Source organism: Phyllobates terribilis, unplaced genomic scaffold (assembly GCF_046119375.1).
Source record: "Phyllobates terribilis strain yellow unplaced genomic scaffold, ASM4611937v1 Scaffold_1__5_contigs__length_1240528914, whole genome shotgun sequence".
Taxonomy (NCBI): Eukaryota; Metazoa; Chordata; class Amphibia; order Anura; family Dendrobatidae; genus Phyllobates; species Phyllobates terribilis.
The window spans coordinates 157,499,975-157,520,057 of NW_027362761.1; the positions used below are offsets into that span (position 1 = coordinate 157,499,975).

General features: G+C 40.9%; 1 protein-coding gene across 1 annotated transcript in view; it reads right to left on the reverse strand.

The window, feature by feature from the left end:
• UHRF2 (ubiquitin like with PHD and ring finger domains 2) overlaps window positions 1-19,645 on the reverse strand; it is a 112,813-nt gene extending 93,168 nt beyond the window's left edge. Inside the window, exon 1 of the mRNA XM_073668882.1 lies at window positions 19,017-19,645. Within this exon, the coding sequence (XP_073524983.1) occupies window positions 19,017-19,169 (153 nt within the window). The 5' untranslated portion in view covers window positions 19,170-19,645. The remainder of the gene's footprint in view (window positions 1-19,016) is intronic.
• Between the last annotated feature and the right edge of the window lie 438 nt (window positions 19,646-20,083).

Below are 20,083 nucleotides of genomic sequence, written 5' to 3' on the forward strand. Positions count from 1 at the left end.
TCGTCCTGTCTCCTTTGCAAAAATGCACCCCCAAAGTATGAGGTTTCTCCCACCATGCTTCACGGCTGGGACAGTGTTCTTGTAGTCATCCTTCTTCTTCCTCCAAACACGGCGAGCGGAGTTGATATCAAAAAGTTCCATTTTGGTCTCATCTGACCACATGACCTCCCATGCCTCCTCTGGATCATCTAGATGGTCCTTGGTGAACTTCAAACGGGCCTGAACATGTGCTGGTGTGAGCAGGGGGACCTTGTGTGCCCAGCAGGATTTTAATCCATGACGGCGTAGTGTGTTACTAACAGTAATGTTTGAGAAAGTGGTCCCAGCTCCCTTCAGGTCATTGACCAGGTCCTCCTGTGTAGTTCTGGGTTTATTCCTGACCTTTTCCCCAATCATCTTTACTCCACGAGGCAAGATCTTGGATGGAGCAGTGCAGAGTAGGAGGGCCTCTTAAAGAAAAACTAACAGGTCTGTGAGAGCAATAATTCTTGCTGGTTGGTAGGTGATCAAATACTTATTTCATGCAATAAAATGCAATTTAATTATTTAAAAATCATACAATGATTTTCTGGATTTTTTTTTAGATTCTGTCTCTCACAGTTGAAGTACGATAAAAATGACAGACCTCTCTATTCTTTGTAGGTAGGAAAACTTGCAAAATCGGCAGTGCATCCAATACATATTTTCCCCACTGTATGTGTCTACACATATCCTGATATTGGACACAACGTTGTGATGTGTATTACACATCACAGATTTATTAAAAATAAGGTTTATTCTACTGCAATCTGTAACAGCCATTTACACAATTATAACAAACAATCTGCTTTTCTAGTATTAACATTTTGCAGGAAGCAATATTTTCTATGTCTGGAGTGTATCCTACAAACAAAGAGGCAATGTCTTTGTTCTGTGACAGATGAGGCCTTCTCTTTCCTCTTCCTTTAATATAATAATGCTGCAGTAAGTTGACTTCACAGACAGAAAGTGTGATACAACACAACAAAAACAAAACATAGTGGTTGTGACCAACCAATCTCACTTGTTGAAGGGGTTGTCCAATAGACCCCCCCCTAAAAAAAAAAATCAAAAAGGTACCTAGAGTTCCTCTTCCAGTTTGTGCTTGTCTCAAGGACGAGTTTCCTGTGTACAACAAGTAAAATTTGCATTGTGTATGAAAGACGCTTGCTGTCTGATTTCCATAGTTAAAGGGAACCTGTCACCAGGCTTTCCCCATGTAAAGTACAGCCAACATATTTCAACCCTCTCTTACAGCATTCAAGTACGCTGTATATATGCCCGATGAACATCACTGGTCTTGATCCGGCACCTCCTCTCTTCCTACAATTGCCGTCCTCCTTCTCTGCTTCATGTGGATGACACGTTCTATGTCATCCACAGTGTGTTCCCCAACGTGCTCCTGCGCAGGCGCACTTATCTCTAACCTTCCGAAGGCAGAACAAAGTACTGTAGTGCGCAAGCGTAGGGAAAGGCCAAAGAGAGCTGATGACCGGTAGGTAAAGCCAGTGCATGCGCACTGCAGTACTTTACTCTGTCCTCGGCAGGGCAGAGAGCGATGGGGGATACTGTGTGGATGACGTAGGACGCGTCATCCACATGAAGCAGGGAGGCGATTGTAAGAGAGAAGGTGCCGGAAACGACCATCGAAGTGGACCGTGCAGTCTGTGAGTATAATAAAAGCTATTTTTTGTGCCTTGCAGAGGGGATTGGGGACATGTACAGCATTCTAGTATGCTGGAACAGAGGTCTTACAGGTGCTGGCCATACTTTATATGGGGTAAACCTGGTGACAGGTTCCCTTTAAGCCAGACCCTTTCTCTATCTACAATGATGGAGAAAGGGGCACAGTTAACTACCCAAATGAGGCAGTGCTCCAGCCCCTTCACATGCTGCAGTGATGACAAGCAGACAGAAGAAACACTCTCCTGTGACCAGCATACACAAGCTGCAGAGTTGCTGGAACATCTATTGAAGATTGGGACACTTGATAGAACCTGTTATTGTACTTGCGCTATATAACAAATTTAAGATCTTCACACCATTTTATAAAAAAGTTTAAATTTTTAGCACACACTATTAGTGTATAAAAATTTGAGACTTTGTACACCTCTCACCTCCTTTTAGGAATGATGAGAAAAGTGGGTTGTGTTTAGATGAGTTGAGAGTGGACAACCAGGGTCTAACATTTACTATATTTGGAATTTTGCATTAATTATAGCACAAATCTACACCTGTCCATGTGAGCAAAGCTGAAAACATTCATCACAGAAAAAAAAGAGCAACCAGTTACAAACACCAGGTCGCAATACCAATAAACTACAGAATGCAGCAGGCCCCATGCTAAAAGGCAGAGATACCACAGGTGCAAAAATCTGATTAAACAGCCAATCGCACATTACCAATCAAGTGGGGGTGGTTGCCTAGAATTATAAATAAATGGGAAAAGGCTTGTCACACAGATACTTATAGTGCACCATGCCGGCTTATACTCTATTAGTGACGCCCATACTATTAGAACAGGTGGGTTGCCTGGCACTTTAAGTGCACCCCACAGGAACACACCGTCAAAGCAGCCTGCACTGGAAAGATGAGGGATAAAACATGTAAGAGTACTTTGTTGCCATCTCAACACATGCCCTGGACAATATTTTCACATACTAAAGTCATCACAAGCTCTTTGTGCTCCCAATTAGAAATCTTGTAATTTTCACAAAAGCCACTGGGGCTATTCAAGACTCATAATTCCTGCCTTTCTAGGAAAGCACATGCACATTAGCAGCAATAGACTGACTCAAAACCTACATTTTGTTGAAGCATCTAATGAGGGCATGCAAATGTCATTCCGAAGCGAGGTAGAGGAGGGGCAACTGCAAAGTCTCTTAAACCCCCCCATAATTTTTGACAAATCCACCAGTAGCGACAGATTAGGATGATAGTCTAATGTGATTGCACCACCATCCCATCAAATGATTGTCAGGGGAGTTAAGGATCCGGTATGCCCGATTTTAGCCTGCTGATCCTTTTTATATGCCGCTGCCAGACATCTTTCACAGAAAATTGGAGCGCTCTGCAGCACTCCTGTGTATTGGAATGTATTGGGGGCTTTAATGTGAATGAATGATCCAGTGTCATCAGCTGTGTATAATGTTACTTGAAATTGCAACATTACTTTTTAAAAAAAAAAAGTCATATGAATAAAAAGACATTAAAAAATACAATGCCAGCTCTCAGAGTGTAATAAAGGATTTAAGAATATAAAACAGTAAAAAAAATACCTCCAACCACAAATAAAATGTGGTAGTGCTAATAAAATGTTAGATAACCTAATACATCTTGCTATGGCTTGTAAAGAACATCATCCAGACAATAACTGTCAGTTTGGAGCAAAACTGCAGTGCACTTAGCCATTAGAATTCCATCAGTGTTTTTGAATATTTTTGCTGGAATCCCAAAATTCTCTTGTGAGGGCCCCACAAAGGCAGAATAAGTATTCCCCTTGGAGCCTCTGAACATAGTATCAATCGTGATATGAATGAAGCCTGCATGACTAAAAATTAAGACTACTGCATGTCATCTACAGTAATAATCAGAAATAAAACATCTTATTAGATCATAAGTTACTGTGCCAGGTACTAGTCCTGATGAAAAAAAGAATTTAAACCAAAATACCAATGCATTGATATACGTATTATGCATTCTAAATCTGCACAGTGTAATCAACTTATAGAAATAAAAAAAAAAAAAAAAAGGAATTATGTGCTGATGACCCAAAATATTTAAATACAGGCACACGTCTATGGATTCATTTCAAAGAGATTTAGATTCTAGAAACCAAACACCTAGCACTAGGTCACAAGAAGCTGACATGTTCACAAACAACTAAATACAAAAAAGTGAAAACAGGAATCTTTCACATTTAGAAAAAAAGGAAAATGTTTAAAACAAAAACAGACTTCCGATTATCTCAACAAGTTATCTGCCTTTTTATAACTCATGTAAACTCTAAATATTTTTGAGACATATGAGCTTAAAGCCAGAAATAGGAGCTCAAGCAAGAAATTGTGAAAAACCTTCCTGTCTTTTTCCTTTGACCTTTGCCTTTGTAACTAGGTGAACTTCCTGGACATAATTGCCGCTGATTAGAGCAGCATGGCATGTTCTTTATTTTCCAATCCCTGTCATGTGTGGATATCTGTGGGTAATAAACGCATTCTGTGCAGAAAAGTCATTAAAAGTATATGAAAAAAAGGATTGCTAAATTAATATCTATGAGGGCTTTTGTATTTAAAAGTTCAGATTTCTAATTGTGCATAAACATAGTTTTTTCTGTATTATCGATCCGAGTGCTGTACATAATAAAACCGAGGTACCAGGACCAATGTTATTTAATGGGGCAGTGCCGATAAGCAACTTTTTTCACAGACCGAATATGCATGGAAACAAAAAAATAAAGTCACAGCATGCACTATTTTTTTTTCCTTAAATCGGAGGAGACTCGCCCATTCAAGTCTATTGGTGAGCAAAAAAAAAACGGATTCCATATGTATAGCATTTGATTTTTACGGATACACTGCAATTCTGTAATTTAGGACACTGTAAATTGTCTAGTAAATTATTAATAACTGTTGAAGTATAATGCCAAGGGAATGACAAGTGGGGAAAAAAATCATCCTAAGTTTTCTGGATGAAACGGATGATTTTTCATACAGTCGCGTGAACCTTTGCATAAGAGAGAGCATCTGGTGAAATTCAAGACTAAGTGATGGCCAAAGGGAAACCTTTACGTATAATGGCCACACTACATGAATATGGCACAAAACAGATCAGATAGTTGCATGAATTATAGCCCCAGTTAGTAGAAAGTATGTAAAACAGAAAGGTAAAAAAAAAAATCACAAGGCCCCACCTTCCCTCACCTCCCGCCCCCCCCAAAAAAAAGGAAAGTGATCACAAGCTTTGTGATTACAATTGGATTTTACCTGGAATTATGTATATCCACTGTAAAGTAAGTAGTCAAAAAGAAACAGATTCCCAGTTATTTCTTCTACATTAGTACTTGCATTTCCTAGCTTTCACTGCAAGCTGTTGGGAATCCTAGCAATCCCCTCCATTACTCACACAGCAGTCTTTCCTATATATTACTATGTATGCATGGCCTGTTTGCAGCTCACAGGAGGGAAATACAAATCAATAAGATAAAAATTACTAACAACATTCAAAGCAAATGGCTAGTGATCGAACTATCCCTTTGAAGATACTGATAAATGTTGAGTTAGATCTGCAGTAAAGAAACCTCTGAATACTACATGAGTAAAGAGATGCAAAAAATATTTTTTGCTGGAGAGGAAATATGTATCCCTCGCAACTTTCCCTGGCAAGGTCACCTATTCGTCCAAAACTTTAGCAGGAGGGGCATAAATATGAGAAAAAATCCCTTCAAGTATTTTTTCTTGAGAAATCAGTGGAGGACTTGGATCACAGACTATATAAATGTCATTTCTGCTATGGTAATATAATGTATAAAATAAAATTTCCAGTGGTATTTTTACATTAAAGTGAAGTATCAGTTGGAAAATCAACTTTTGCCTGGATTTGTGGTGCCCTATTTATCTTCCAATCTGGTTGCAACTGAAGCAACTCTTTTGTTGTACCCACTGTGACATTTCCTGGACAGATTCCAACTTTGATTAACTATGTCTTTTGTAGTATACTTAACCGATTCCTGATGGGAAGGTGGGGGGGTGGGGGATTCACACCCTACCCTTCCCCCCCTATCACTCCCGTTCTTGACCAGTCTCATTTCAAGTTTTTTTTTTTAGCATGTGGTTTATAAGAGCTATAAAATAGTTTTCTCCTTTGGATATTCCAGTAATTTTTGAATCATTTCTTCATGACGCTTGGGGCTTTATTATTATGTCAATGTCATATTCCCTCTACAAAACAATTAGTAACATATATAAAAATATTTTGGACACTTTTTTTTTTTTTTTTTTTTTTTTTTAAAGGTGGCAGAGCTACTAACAGCAATTTGGATTGAAAGAAGCATTATTTATTTTTAATCATTTATTTTTTACGGATTTATTTTTCATTTATTTTACTCACTGTGCCCCCTCATAAGTAGTGTTGAGCGAATTTGTTCGGCACTTCAAATTCGTGATCGGGGTTCCGGCTTGTTCGCGCACAAAAAAAATCGGCTCCGCCCACAAACATCCCTGATTTGCCACGCCATCACGCATATAACATCTGCGTGGCAAATCAGAGATGTTCGTGGGCGGAGCCGATTTTTTTGGCGCAAACAAGCCGGAACCCCGATCACGAATTTGAAGTGCCGAACAAATTCACTCAACACTACTCTTAAGGTCATAAAAAACCTTTGAGGGCATTTAAATATTAAAATATTTTGATTTCTGTCATTTTAATTCTATCTACCATGATAATGAGACTCCTGAGATGTTCTTGGGAAGTATTAGTCTAAAATAGCCCTAGTGGCTAAAGTGATAATTCCAAGATTTCATATTTTATTAATACATATAGTGATATGAAAAAAATTGCCAAAACTTTTAAACAGAAAGACCGGATTTAAACAACAGGCCATTTTCTGCTGATACATTTATAGTCATACAATCCATTATTACAATAAGAATAAAGTAATAATAATAATAAAAAAAACTAAAGCCAACAAGCTGATTTTTAACCCTTTTCACACTACAGCCTGTTTTCACCTTCCTGACCAGGTCAAATTTTTCAATTCTGACCAGTGTCACTTTATATAGTAATAACTCTGAAACGCTTCTATGTATCCCAGTAATTCTGAGATCGTTTTTTCGTGACACAATGTACTTCATCATAGTAGTAAATTTAGTTTGATATTATTTGCGTTTATTAATGAAAATATTGAAAATATGTCAAAATCTTTGAAAAATTAGCAATTTTTGAGCTTTATGCCCTCAAAACAAATATTCATGCAACACAAAATAATAAACAATATTTACCACGTCTAATTTATGTCCTTGCTGTTCGAATTGTCCAAAGGAGGAGAGTGATGCCAGCGCTGACTGGGGGCCAGGCTCACATGTCATATCAGCCCAGGAACACAAGTGACAACACCGCTGGAACGGCGCCGACACGTGAGGGGAGTGTAAGCTTTTTTATTTTATCAGTGCCAAACACTTAGATCAAGAAGGGGTTGTCCTAGTAGTGGACAACCCTTTTAAGCCTGGTAAATTTAAGAGGTATGGTCTGAAGACCATAAGGATAGGGCACCAATATATTAGTAGTGGACAACTTCTTTAATCCAAAAGGAGGAAGTATTTATGAAAATTATACAAAAGATTTTACAAAGGGGACAAAACAATACAGCATATACAATTACAAAAAATAAAAGTGATTAACAAGAGAACTTACTACGCTACTCGCAGAGAAGAGTCAACTTAGCTGAAGGACAGAGCTTCGCTTGGTGAAGTTCAGAGAACGGGCTTCATGCATACCCGATATGCATCTCTCTACATGAACACAGATCATAATTTGGCTTGATCTTTTATCAGCCCCTGAGTTGCGCCCCCCCCCCCCCCCCATGATGACCTCACGTGGGCAGGGTTGTGGCCCGTCCTCAGCCTTTTAGAATTTTATGAAATCCCAACTTCTGCGATAACCTCACTCCTGATGGTCACAGAAGTTCGAGATTTCCGCCATATTTTCCATCGGGATTTCAGCTTTCCATCAGATTTACACAAATTTTGATATTCAGTATTTCCTTTCGGAGCCATGAAGTCTGAGTGAAGCTTTTCTGATGAATGGAATGTGTATAACGGGTGACAATAGCTCTTTCTAACGGGTGTGAGGTATCTCCTTTAATCCTCTTGAAACTTAAAAGGTCTTTTCCTGTCTTAACTATTTGTCCAATCCGTACTCTTTGTCTATGCAGAATATACAACCTTTTTCAGTCACCTGGGCCCTTTTTTCCACAAAAGGGAGCTTTGCATGCTAATTAGGATGGTTCACTTCTCTATGTCTCTAAGCTACACATGTAGTCTTACTCATTTCAGATATGTTAAAACGAACTTGCCATCAGGATTTTGCTAAGTAAACTACAGGCAGTGTCAGGTTGGCGCCGATACACTGATTACAATGATACCTGGGTTGATGAAATCAGTCTTGTGGGTTGCTGCAGACATTTTTTTTTTCCTCCAACAAAATGGCACCACTGGCGACACTTGCTCAATAGCATCTATCAGCAAGCGATAGATGTTACTGCACATGCACAGCTGCCGACGCCATTTTGCTGATGTTAAATTAATTTTTTTTTTTTTGAAAGACCATTAACATGAACTGCGCAAGCAGGCAGGTCACTGAAGGTTCAGTGACTCATTTAAGCCCATAAGAATGAATGAGAACAGAGCACCAGAAAAAAACCCACCCACAGGCTGCCCCGGGGCACGAGCATATCATTAACTCCAAACTGCAAACAGATGAAATCCATCTTGTGGTTGTTGTTTTATCAACCGATGTATCATTTTAATCAGTTTAAAAGCGCCAACCTGACACTGCCTGCAGTTTACTTAGCAAAATCCTGATGACAGGTTCACTTAAAAACTGTGTAATTCACATCTAAGAGACTTAAAGGGAACCTGTCACGTCCGAGCTGCCCTCTAGACTGCCCCCATAGAGTTGCTAGTGATGCAATGTGCATCATTAACAAGCTGTTTTCATAAAAATTGGTGCAGGTATAATTATTTTATAATGTTTAATATACTTCGATCCTACCTGCCTTTTCAGTTATAGGGGCGTGCTTGTCATATTCAGTCATGGGCGGGCGCAGCAATCACTCACTGCTGGCGCCGCCCATGTATTTGAATCCTGCTCCCGGCAGCGCTGATATTGTGGGGCGCAGGCGCACTTGTATACGTCCGGCAGCCTGCGCAGTGAGGCTGTGTGATTACCAGCTTCGCTGCGCATGCGCTATGACGCGCCATGTTCCCCAAACATGCGAAGTGAAGCTGGTAATCACACAGTCTCACTGCACAGGCAGCCAGACATATACAAGTATGCCTGCGCCCCACAATATCAGCGCTTTCCGGGAGCAGGATTCAAATATATGGGCGGCGCCAGCAGTGAGTGAATGCTGCGCCCGCCCATGACTGAATATGACAAGCATGCCCCTATGACTGAAAAAAAAAAAAACATGTGACAATAAAATGTATTCAAAATTGTATAAAAAAAACTTTAAGGCCATGTGTACACGTTGAGTATTTGGGGAGTTTTTGCCTGAGTATTTATAAGCCAAAACCAGGAGTGTGACAGTTAGAGCAAACGTATAAGGCCGCGGTCATATTAGCGTATAGCATCAGATGCAATATACTAATGACCCTCGGCTCCTGCTCTGCTGAGGGTGTGAGCCGAGTGTCACACTACTGTGCTCTGATTCACCCGCACGACTAGATGCATTATGTAAAATAGGAGACAGGTCAGTGAACGATCAGTGAGCTGTCATAAGAGCATACAGATGAATATGTAAGCAGAGCACCAGATAGAGCGCCCCCCTCAGGCCCCCCCGAAGCACGAGCATATCATTATCTCCAAACTGAAAGTAAAGATTACACAAGAACCACAGGATGGATTTCATCAACCAAGGTATCATAATAATCAGTGTAATGTCGCCCACCTGACAGTGTATGTAGTTTACTGAGCACAATCCTGCTGACAGGTGAGATTTAAAAACCGTGGGAAACAAAATATTGTAATTGAATTTCATACAAATATTTTTAATTTTACAAAGGCTGATCAACAATTAAAATAAGAAAAAACAAAGATTACTCTTTAAATTCAAACAATTCATACAAAAAGACAGTATGGAGCACATAAATATTGTTTCTGTAAACATGGTAATTTTTCAGCATGAAATAGAATAATGCAGCCACTAGCACCTACTGAACTACAAAAATACTATGAGTAAATACGGGATAAACAGCCCATAAGTATTAAACATATAAATTAATTTCTTTAATTACACATGTGAATAGACAAAAAGGCTAAAACATATGGATCTAACAAATACAGATGCACCAAACCAAGCAGAAGGTGACATTACAAAGCAAGTGCAAACAAAATATGAATAGAAATGTATAACGTTAAACCAAGAAAATACTACCATGTACCATGAGGAAGTTATTTAAACTATAAGCCCACAAAAAGTAGAATGAAATAGTATTCTAGAAATTACATGTCTTAAATGATACACAATGTATATGAAATATTAAAAAATGGCCATGTTCAAAAAAAAAAATCTATACATAGGCTAGTGAGATTTATAAGTTAGCATAGAATAAGAAGTATAAAACTACCACACATACCAAATAGAATCTGTGTCTTCCTGCTAGAGTGCCACCAGACCCTGATGTCGTTTTGGTGCAAACCTTCATGAGGACTTGCCTATTCCATATTTATTCAGATAGGAAATACAGTGGCAAGTAAAAGTTTGGGCATCCCTGGTCAAAATTACTATTATTGTGAACAGTTAAGTAAGTTGAAGATCAAATGATCTCTAAAAGGTCTAAAGTTAAAGATGACATATTTCCTTTGTATTTTAAGAAAAATAAAAATATATATATATATTTTCATATTTTACATTTTAAAAATTACAAAAAGGAAAATGGGTCAATGCAAAAGTTTGGGTATCCTTGGAGATTTGTGTGCACAGATAACTGACCAACGTTTCAGACCCCAATTAGCCTGCTAGGGTTATTGTTTGTTCACCTTGTCACTATCATTAGGAAAAGCCAGGTGATGCAAATTTCCCAGCTTTACAAAGACTCAGCCACCGTTAACTTTGTGACAAAAAACAGCAGTCATGGGTTCTTCTAAGCAGCTGCCTAGCACTCTGAAAATGAAAATGGTGGAGGGCCATAAAGCAGGAGAAGGCTATAAGAAGATAGCAAAGTTTTTTCAAGTTGCTCTTTCCTCAGTTCAAAATGTAATTAAGAAAAGGCAGTTAACAGAAACAGTAGAGGTCAAGATATCGTCTGAAAGGCCAAGCAAAATTTCAGTGACAGCTGCTCGTAGGATTGCTAGACACCCAAATCAGAATCCCGGCTTGATTGCAAAAGACCTTAAGAAAGATTTAACCGACTCTGGAGCAGTGGTACATTGTTCTGTTTAAAGACACCTGCACAAATATGGCCTTCATGGAAGAGTCATCAGAAGAATACCTCTCCTGCGTTTTACCATAAAAATTCAGCGTCATGTATGTATGCAAAGGAACATCTAAACAAGCCTGATGCATTTAGGAAACGAGTCCTGAGAACCAATGAGGTTAAAATAGAACTCTTTGGCCACAATGATTGTATGTGTGAAGAAAAAAGGGTACAGAATTTCAGGAAAAACAATATCACACCAAGCATTAAGCATGGGGGTGGATCAATCATGCTTTGGGGTTGTGTTGCAGCCAATGGCAAGGGGAACATTTCACGGGTAGAGGGAAGAATGAAATTTCAAGAAATTCTTGATTCACACAACACCATCTGTAAAAAGCTAAAGTTGAAAAGAGGATGGCTTCAACAAATGGATAATGATCCTAAACACGGAATTGGATGTTTCACCCCCAGCAGTTCGCCCCTGGGTATATTTCGCCCCCGCACATATCGCCCCCAGCAGTTCGTCCCCAGATGTTTCGTGTAGGGTGAGGCCTACTGATTCCAACTATGCCTCACTTGTTTAGTTGCAGTCTGATTCTCTGCTCAGCTTCAAAGTAGAAGTCCTGCCTTTGAGATACAGTGGTCTGCCATATTCATAAGCAGATTGGTAACCTTGTCCACCAACCATGATTTGCAGGTATCCAGCCATTGTCAATCACAGCAGGAGGACAAGGCTGTCGCATCAAACCCGCATCACTAGATATCAATTTTAGTGTAGAATTTTCTGCTATAAAATAGCTGCAGATTGTCTGCAGCAACTACTTAGTGCATGTGAATGTACCTTAAGGATTCATTAACATGTCTCCTAACCTTTGTGGATTATCCCCAACTGTAGATATACAGCTATTCTGGTGTAGATATAGTGGTGGCCAAAAGTATTGGCAACCCTGCAATTCTGTCAGATAATACTCAGTTTCTTCCTGAAAATGATTGCAATCACAAATTCTTTGGTATTATTATCTTCATTTAATTTGCTTGCAAGGAAAAAACACAAAAGAGAATGAAGCAAAAATCAAATCATTGGTCATTTCACACAAAACTCCAAAAATGGGCCAGACAAAAGTATTGGCACCCTCAGCCTAATACTTGGTTGCACAACCTTTAGCCAAAATAACTGCGAACAACCGCTTCCGGTAACCATCAATGAGTTTCTTACAATGCTCTGCTGGAATTGTAGACCATTCTTCTTTGGCAAACTGCTCCAGGTCCCTGATATTTGAAGGGTGCCTTCTCCAAACTACCATTTTGAGATCTCTCCACAGGTGTTCTATGGGATTCAGGTCTGGACTCATTGCTGGCCACCTTAGAAGTCTCCAGTGCTTTCTCTCAAACCATTTTATAGTGCTTTTGGAAGTGTGTTTTGGGTCATTGTCCTGCTGGAAGACCCATGACCTCTGAGGGAGACCCAGCTTTCTCACACTGGGCCCTACATTATGCTGCAAAATTTGTTGGTAGTCTTCAGACTTCATAATGCCATGCACACGGTCAAGCAGTCCAGTGCCAGAGGCAGCAAAGCAACCCCAAAACATCAGGGAACCTCCGCCATGTTTGACTGTAGGGACCGTGTTCTTTTCTTTGAATGCCTCTTTTTTTTTCCTGTACACTCTATGTTGATGCTTTTTCCCAAAAAGCTCTACTTTTGTCTCATCTGACCAGAGAACATTCTTCCAAAACGTTTTAGGCTTTCTCAGGTAAGTTTTGGCAAACTCCAGCCTGGCTTTTTTATGTCTCGGAGTAAGAAGTGGGGTCTTCCTGGGTATCCTACCATACAGTCCCTTTTCATTCAGACGCCGACGGATAGTACGGGTTGACACTGTTGTACCCTCGGATGGCAGGGCAGCTTGAACTTGTTTGGATGTTAGTCGAGGTTCTTTATCCACCATCCGCACAATCTTGTGTTGAAATCTCTTGTCAATTTTTCTTTTCCGTCCACATCTAGGGAGGTTAGCCACAGTGCCATGGGCTTTAAACTTCTTGATGACAATGCGCACGGAAGACACAGGAACATTCAGGTCTTTGGAGATGGACTTGTAGCCTTAAGATTGCTCATGCTTCCTCACAATTTGGTTTCTCAAGTCCTCAGACAGTTCTTTGGTCTTCTTTCTTTACTCCATGTTCAATGAAGTACACACAAAGACACAGGACAGAGGTTGAGTCAACTTTAATCCATGTTAACTGGCAGCAAGTGTGATTTAGTTATTGCCAACACATGTTAGGTGCCACAGGTAAGTTACAGGTGCTGTTAATTACACGAATTAGAGAAGCATCACATGATTTTTCAAACAGTGCCAATACTTTTGTCCACCCCCTTTTTTAGGTTTGGTGTGGAATTGTATCCAATTTGGCTTTAGGACAATTCTTTTTGTGTTTTTTCATTGAAGACAAATTAAATGAAGATAATAATACCAAAGAATTTGTGATTGCAATCATTTTCAGGAAGAAACTGAGTATTATCTAACAGAATTGCAGGGGTGCCAATACTTTTGGCCACCATTGTAATTCTACACCAAAATCGCCATTTAGCTCTATGGATTTAGGTGCAGGTTTTAGTGCAAAATTTTAGCCCCTTGTCTGAAATCTTCGAAGCGTCCGGGGGCGAAACGTGCAGGGGCGAAACTTCCTATAACCCCTAAAACACACATCAAAATCCACAATAGATTACCTAAAAAAGACGCAAGCTGAAGGTTTTACAATGGCCCTCACAGCCCCCTGATCTGAACATCAATGAAAATCTGTGGCTAGACCTCAAAATAGTAGTGCATGCAAGATGACCCAGGAATTTCACAGAACTGGAAGAATGGATGAAAATCCCTCAAACAAGAAATGAAAGACTCTAGTCTGGCTACAAAAAAGCATTTACAAGCTTGATACTTTCAACAGGGTGTGCTACTAGGTATTAACCATGCAGGGTGCCCAAACTTGGTCCCATTTTCCTTTTTGTAATTTTTAAAATGGTTACTTTTTTTTTGTGCCTAAAATACAAAGGAAATATGTCATCTTTAACTTTAGGCCTTTTAGGGATCATTTCATCTTCAACTTGCTCAACTGCTCACAACAACAGTAATTTTCACCTGAGGAGCCCAAACTTTTACATGCCACTGTACATTTCAAAAGAAGGTAATAAATCAACCATTAGAGCTTTTAAAGTTGTAAACATATCATCTAAGCAGAGCATCTGTCAGCAGGATTTTACACCCCAAAATTATTTAAATGTGCATGTAGCTCTTTCAAAGATACATGTACATATAAATAATTTTGGGGTGTAAAATCAGCAATACCTTTACATGACCAGTCTGTCCCTCAGCTTCTGAGAAATCAGTGTTTGAATTCATATATAAATGAGGCTGTAGATCTGAAGCCTGTGTCACTCCAGCTCTATTTTCCACCCAGAGCGGCCTTCTCCTGCTTGACTGACAGCTTCTTAGCTTAAAGTAATAGAAGCTGTCAGTCAAGCAGGAGGTGGTGGTGCTGCTAGGCAGGGAATAGAGCTGGAGTGACAGAGGCTTCAGTTCTACAGCCTTATTTGCATGTAGCCTTATTTGCATGTAATTTCAAATACGGATTTCTCAGTGCTGGAGAAATGGACTGGTCATGTAGAGGTACTGCTGGACTTGTGTTTGAAAGAGCTACATGCATATATAGTTTGGGAGGTGAAATCTTGCTGACAAATTCCTTTAAAAAGAAACACCCCTCTCACCCCAAGCCAGAATGTGTAGCTCTGTCAACCTCATATGATAATTATCTTTAATCATGTTTTCAGAGACTTGTAGGCCTGACCTACAAAGAAGTCAAACCACACCCATGAGGATTATGGAAAAGAACAGTATGTCTAAGTAACACAGTACCGTCAAACTAATTTTCAAAAACACAATTTAAAATGTAATGGTCTATAAACTAATATAAATAATTGGGTTTTCCACAGAAACCCTTCATTGCTAATAAACCTGAAAACTTATCAAAATCCAACTACTGTTTTACAAGTATCAGAACAAAGTCAAAGTAACCAAATACTGAGCAGTATCGTGATTACAGAACCATAACATGCTGAAATGCGAGGAGGCGGGAAAACATACTATGCCAGATGCTTCTCATTAATTGGGCACATTGGAAAAGAATCTAAAAAAACAATACTGACTGGAGAGATAAAATATAATAAGCATCGTGCCCTGTACAATTATCATTGATGGACCGCAATCACTATTTCCGAATAAAGTAAATCCACATAAAATACGTAAAAAAAAAATGATCATTTCCCACTGACATTAAATTTACAAATTAGAGGTAGATCATTTCCCACTGTTTCAATGAAATTCTGTTGTGGTTAACTCTAACAACCATTGACATTAATCATCCTTGACAAACAAAACTAACATGTATCAAGTAGTATTACTAAAAAGAAGTTGGTTGCTTTATTTTAAGAAATTAATCAGGACATCGAGAAAGATTTCTAGCAAATGTCATAGTGAATCCACTAGCAGGATAGTAAACTGGATCATTAGTAGTTAAACATGGCATCCGTACACTGGCATTACGCATAGGGCCTTGCTGACATTTCCAGCACGCATTGTTCATAAAAGCGAGTCACATGGCGGAGGCAGCCACAGCTTAGTGGCTTTTCCAGCTTGTGGGCAGAGGACTGCATTCTGGTTTTGCCACCAAACAAAAATCCAGAGGGGTTAATCTTAAAACGGAAGGTTCCAACACAAGATTGTTATATAACGGGAGTTAGCAATGCAGTATTTATTGAAAGTCTGCATTCACAATGTAACAGATCATATGTGCGATTTCCATGCTTTTACTGAGGCATCTTCTTTATACTCATACAAAACAATGAATCAATATAAATGGATACTTAGTGTATGCAGAGAGGTTCATTGAAAGCAAATAAAATCATAATGACACTTAATAGTAATGTTTAGAGAAGTAACATAAAACCACTATTTTAAGGTTTGAGCAATCAGATTTTTACATCACACCCTTCCATTCCATGTAGCTTTCTTTGTAATTGACTGTGGCATGAGTGGGCAGCCTCAGACACCGATGACATGCGAACACTGCAGATGGGGTACTTTAACAGTTAGTCTGTGTTAATAAGACTAAGCTTAAATGAACGTAATTTCTTATTTTCCATGATGACTACCTTTGTAGCCTCAGCCAACGAAGCTACAAATCAAAGACACAAAAGTGAATTCTTTATAGGCCTCTAGCTCTCCGCTAGGAAAGTACTTGTGTGTCTGCATGCCAAGTTACGTCTTCTAGGCCTTTCCAGAAAGGAAGCAGAACAGTAGACGTCTAGCATTCATCGATGGGGGTTCATTTTTGTTATTGAATCAATTTAAGAGCAAAGAGGATAGAAATATAAAAGATATAAAAAAAAAAAAAGATGTCACGGAAAAGACGATAAAACTCAGTAACCTAGGAATTCGGCAAAGAGCTGTCTAATAGATCACAAATAAAATCCACTGCATACGTTGAAACGAGGATGTAATCATTTTCTTTGTACACCGTAGGTGGGTACAAAAACAATGCAGAAAATAGATGAGCAGTAATCATCAACAGTGAAGAAAGTCCTACTTTTAATACCTCAAAATGCTACATGATCGCTTTCTAGCCGCATATGTAAGCTAGTGCAAATGCATTCTCTCTGAAAGAACATAGGGAACTCCACCAGAAATGGTGAACAAGGCACAGGTGTCGGGGGCAGCAGGGGTTAATGCACTGTCTATACAGTGAAGGAATGCAGGGTGAAAGGGTTCTTTGGCCTAGGTAAATAGGGCTTATTTAAAGGAGTACACAACGAGCTAAAACCTTGTATTATAGCATACTTTGCAATCCATTAAAGAGTTTTAGCACTGTATTGTGGGGATCGAGTGAGGGGGTGTCGAGGTGTGGCAATATATTGTGAGGATCGAGTGAGGGGGTATGGATGAGTTGTGGCATTATATTGTGGGGATCGAATGAGGGGGTATCGATGAGTTGTAGCACCATACTGTGAGGATCGAGTGAGGGGGTATCGATGAGTTGTAGCACTATACTGTGGGGATCGAATGAGGGGGTATCAATGAGTTGTAGCACTATACTGTGGGGATCGAATGAGGGGTATCGATGAGTTGTAGCGGTATATTGTGGGGATCGAGAGAGGGGGTGTCGATGAGTTGTAGCACTATACTGAGAGGATCGAGTGAGGGGGTGTCGATGAGTTGTAGCACTATACTGTGAGGATCGAGTGAGGGTGTGTCGATGAGTTGTAGCACTATACTGTGAGGATCGAGAAAGGGGGGTATCGATGAATTGTAGCGGTATATTGTGGGGATCGAGTGAGGGGGTGTCGATGAGTTGTAGCACTATACTGTGAGGATCGAGTGAGGGGGTGTCGATGAGTTGTAGCACTATACTGTGAGGATCGAGTGAGGGGGGTATCGATGAGTTGTAGCACTATATTATGGGGATCGAGTGAGGGGGTATTGATGAGTTGTAGCACTAGATTGTGAGGATCGAGTGAGGGGGTGTCGATGAGTTGTAGCACTATACTGTGAGGATCGAGTGAGGGGGTGTCGATGAGTTGTAGCGCTATACTGTGAGGATCGAGTGAGGGGGTGTCGATGAGTTGTAGCGCTATACTGTGAGGATCGAGTGAGGGGGTATCGATGAGTTGTAGCACTATACTGTGAGGATCGAGTGAGGGGGTATCGATGAGTTGTAGCACTATATTATGGGGATCGAGTGAGGGGGTATTGATGAGTTGTAGCACTAGACTGTGAGGATCGAGTGAGGGGGTATCGATGAGTTGTAGCACTATATTATGGGGATCGAGTGAGGGGGGTATTGATGAGTTGTAGCACTATACTGTGAGGATCGAGTGAGGTGATATTGATGAGTTGTAGCACTATACTGTGAGGATCGAGTGAGGGGGTATCGATGAGTTGTAGCACTATATTATGGGGATCGAGTGAGGGGGTATTGATGAGTTGTAGCACTAGACTGTGAGGATCGAGTGAGGGGGTATCGATGAGTTGTAGCACTATATTATGGGGATCGAGTGAGGGGGGTATTGATGAGTTGTAGCACTATACTGTGAGGATCGAGTGAGGGGGTATCGATGAGTTGTAGCACTATACTGTGAGGATCGAGTGAGGTGATATTGATGAGTTATAGCACTATACTGTGAGGATCGAGTGAGGGGGTATCGATGAGTTGTAGCACTATATTATGGGGATCGAGTGAGGGGGTATTGATGAGTTGTAGCACTAGACTGTGAGGATCGAGTGAGGGGGTATCGATGAGTTGTAGCACTATATTATGGGGATCGAGTGAGGGGGTATTGATGAGTTGTAGCACTAGACTGTGAGGATCGAGTGAGGGGGTATCGATGAGTTGTTGCACTATATTATGGGGATCGAGTGAGGGGGTATTGATGAGTTGTAGCACTATACTGTGAGGATCGAGTGAGGGGGTATCGATGAGTTGTAGCACTATATTATGGGGATCGAGTGAGGGGGTATTGAGGAGTTGTAGCACTAGACTGTGAGGATTGAGTGAGGGGGTATCAGTTTACGCATCCAGCATCCATAGACAGGATATATACGTGTTTATCCCATGTCCACGGACGTGCTGCATGTCAATGTGCCCTCCATCCTTAGCGCCAGTTGCCCACAATATCAGTGCGTGACAGATTACAAAGTTGGAGCATTCCTTGCACTTGGAATACACTTTATGTACCTTTTGCAGAGACCCTCGTGTAATGCGATGAGTGGACGGAGTGATGTCGGTGCACGGTGTCATGTGCTACCGCCTGCCATTGTTTACCTGTTTGCCCCGGTAGAAGAGCCGCTGCCGGTCTGGGGTCACGTTAAAACTCTCCTGGATCTTTAACCTTAAACCCTCAATCTTGGTGAGCCTGGAGAGGTCATCGATGGTGCGCGTCTCTGTTCCGTCAATGGTCCTCACCTGGATCCACATCTTTCATACACTCACCAAGCTGTTGCGTGAAATAGACAGAAATCACCTCTCTGCACGGTCCCTGGTGCCTGATCTTCGTAGTAATGTCACTGCTTAATGCATTAGAGTTGGCAATGACAGGCACAGCCACACAACAAAGAAGGCAGCGCACGGACAGAGCAGGCGCCGCAGCTGCTGCAGGGAGAGGTGCGCTGCGCACTACTAGCACCAGCCTGCTATCAGCACTGCTCGCGGCTATTATTATTATTATTATTATTGCTGGTGCTGGAAGCGGCGGGCAGCCATGTCTGAGCGGCTCTGGGAGTGTTTACTAGGAGCTGCTGCTCTCACATGGGGGTCACGGCGCCAAGCTGAAATCTCGCGTAATGAAAGCGAGGCCGGGGCCGTCCCTCAGCACACAGGCAGCAGAGCTAAGCAGAGGCAGCGAGCGCTGGGCTTCTCCCCGCCCCATTCCCGGTGCATGTGTGCTGTCCGCGTCCCTCGGCTTCTGTGCAGCATGTCCGCCTCCTCCTCCTCTCACAGAATAGTACGAGGGCGCCGCAGGGAAAGCTTCTTGCACCATGAGGACTGACGAATAGTTCTGTCATAGGCTCACACTGGGACAACCTGAGGCGAATTTTCCCTCAGGCGCCAGTACAATGTCAGGGACTGGAAGTGCCCAGTATGTCGTGTACCGCATGTCCACTCTGGGGCAGACACCGAGCTGATCAGTGCACTCTCCACCGAAAAGCAGAACCCTTCCATAAGGGCAATATGCGCAGAGAGGCCATGCACATTTATGGAGTCATAGGATACCGAATGATTGCCCTTTTGATATTCGAGTGGACGGTGTATGATGGTATCCTATTATTGAGAGACATTGTTTCTTTCTATTAGACCAGGGATGTCAAACTCAAACACACAGAGGGCTAAAA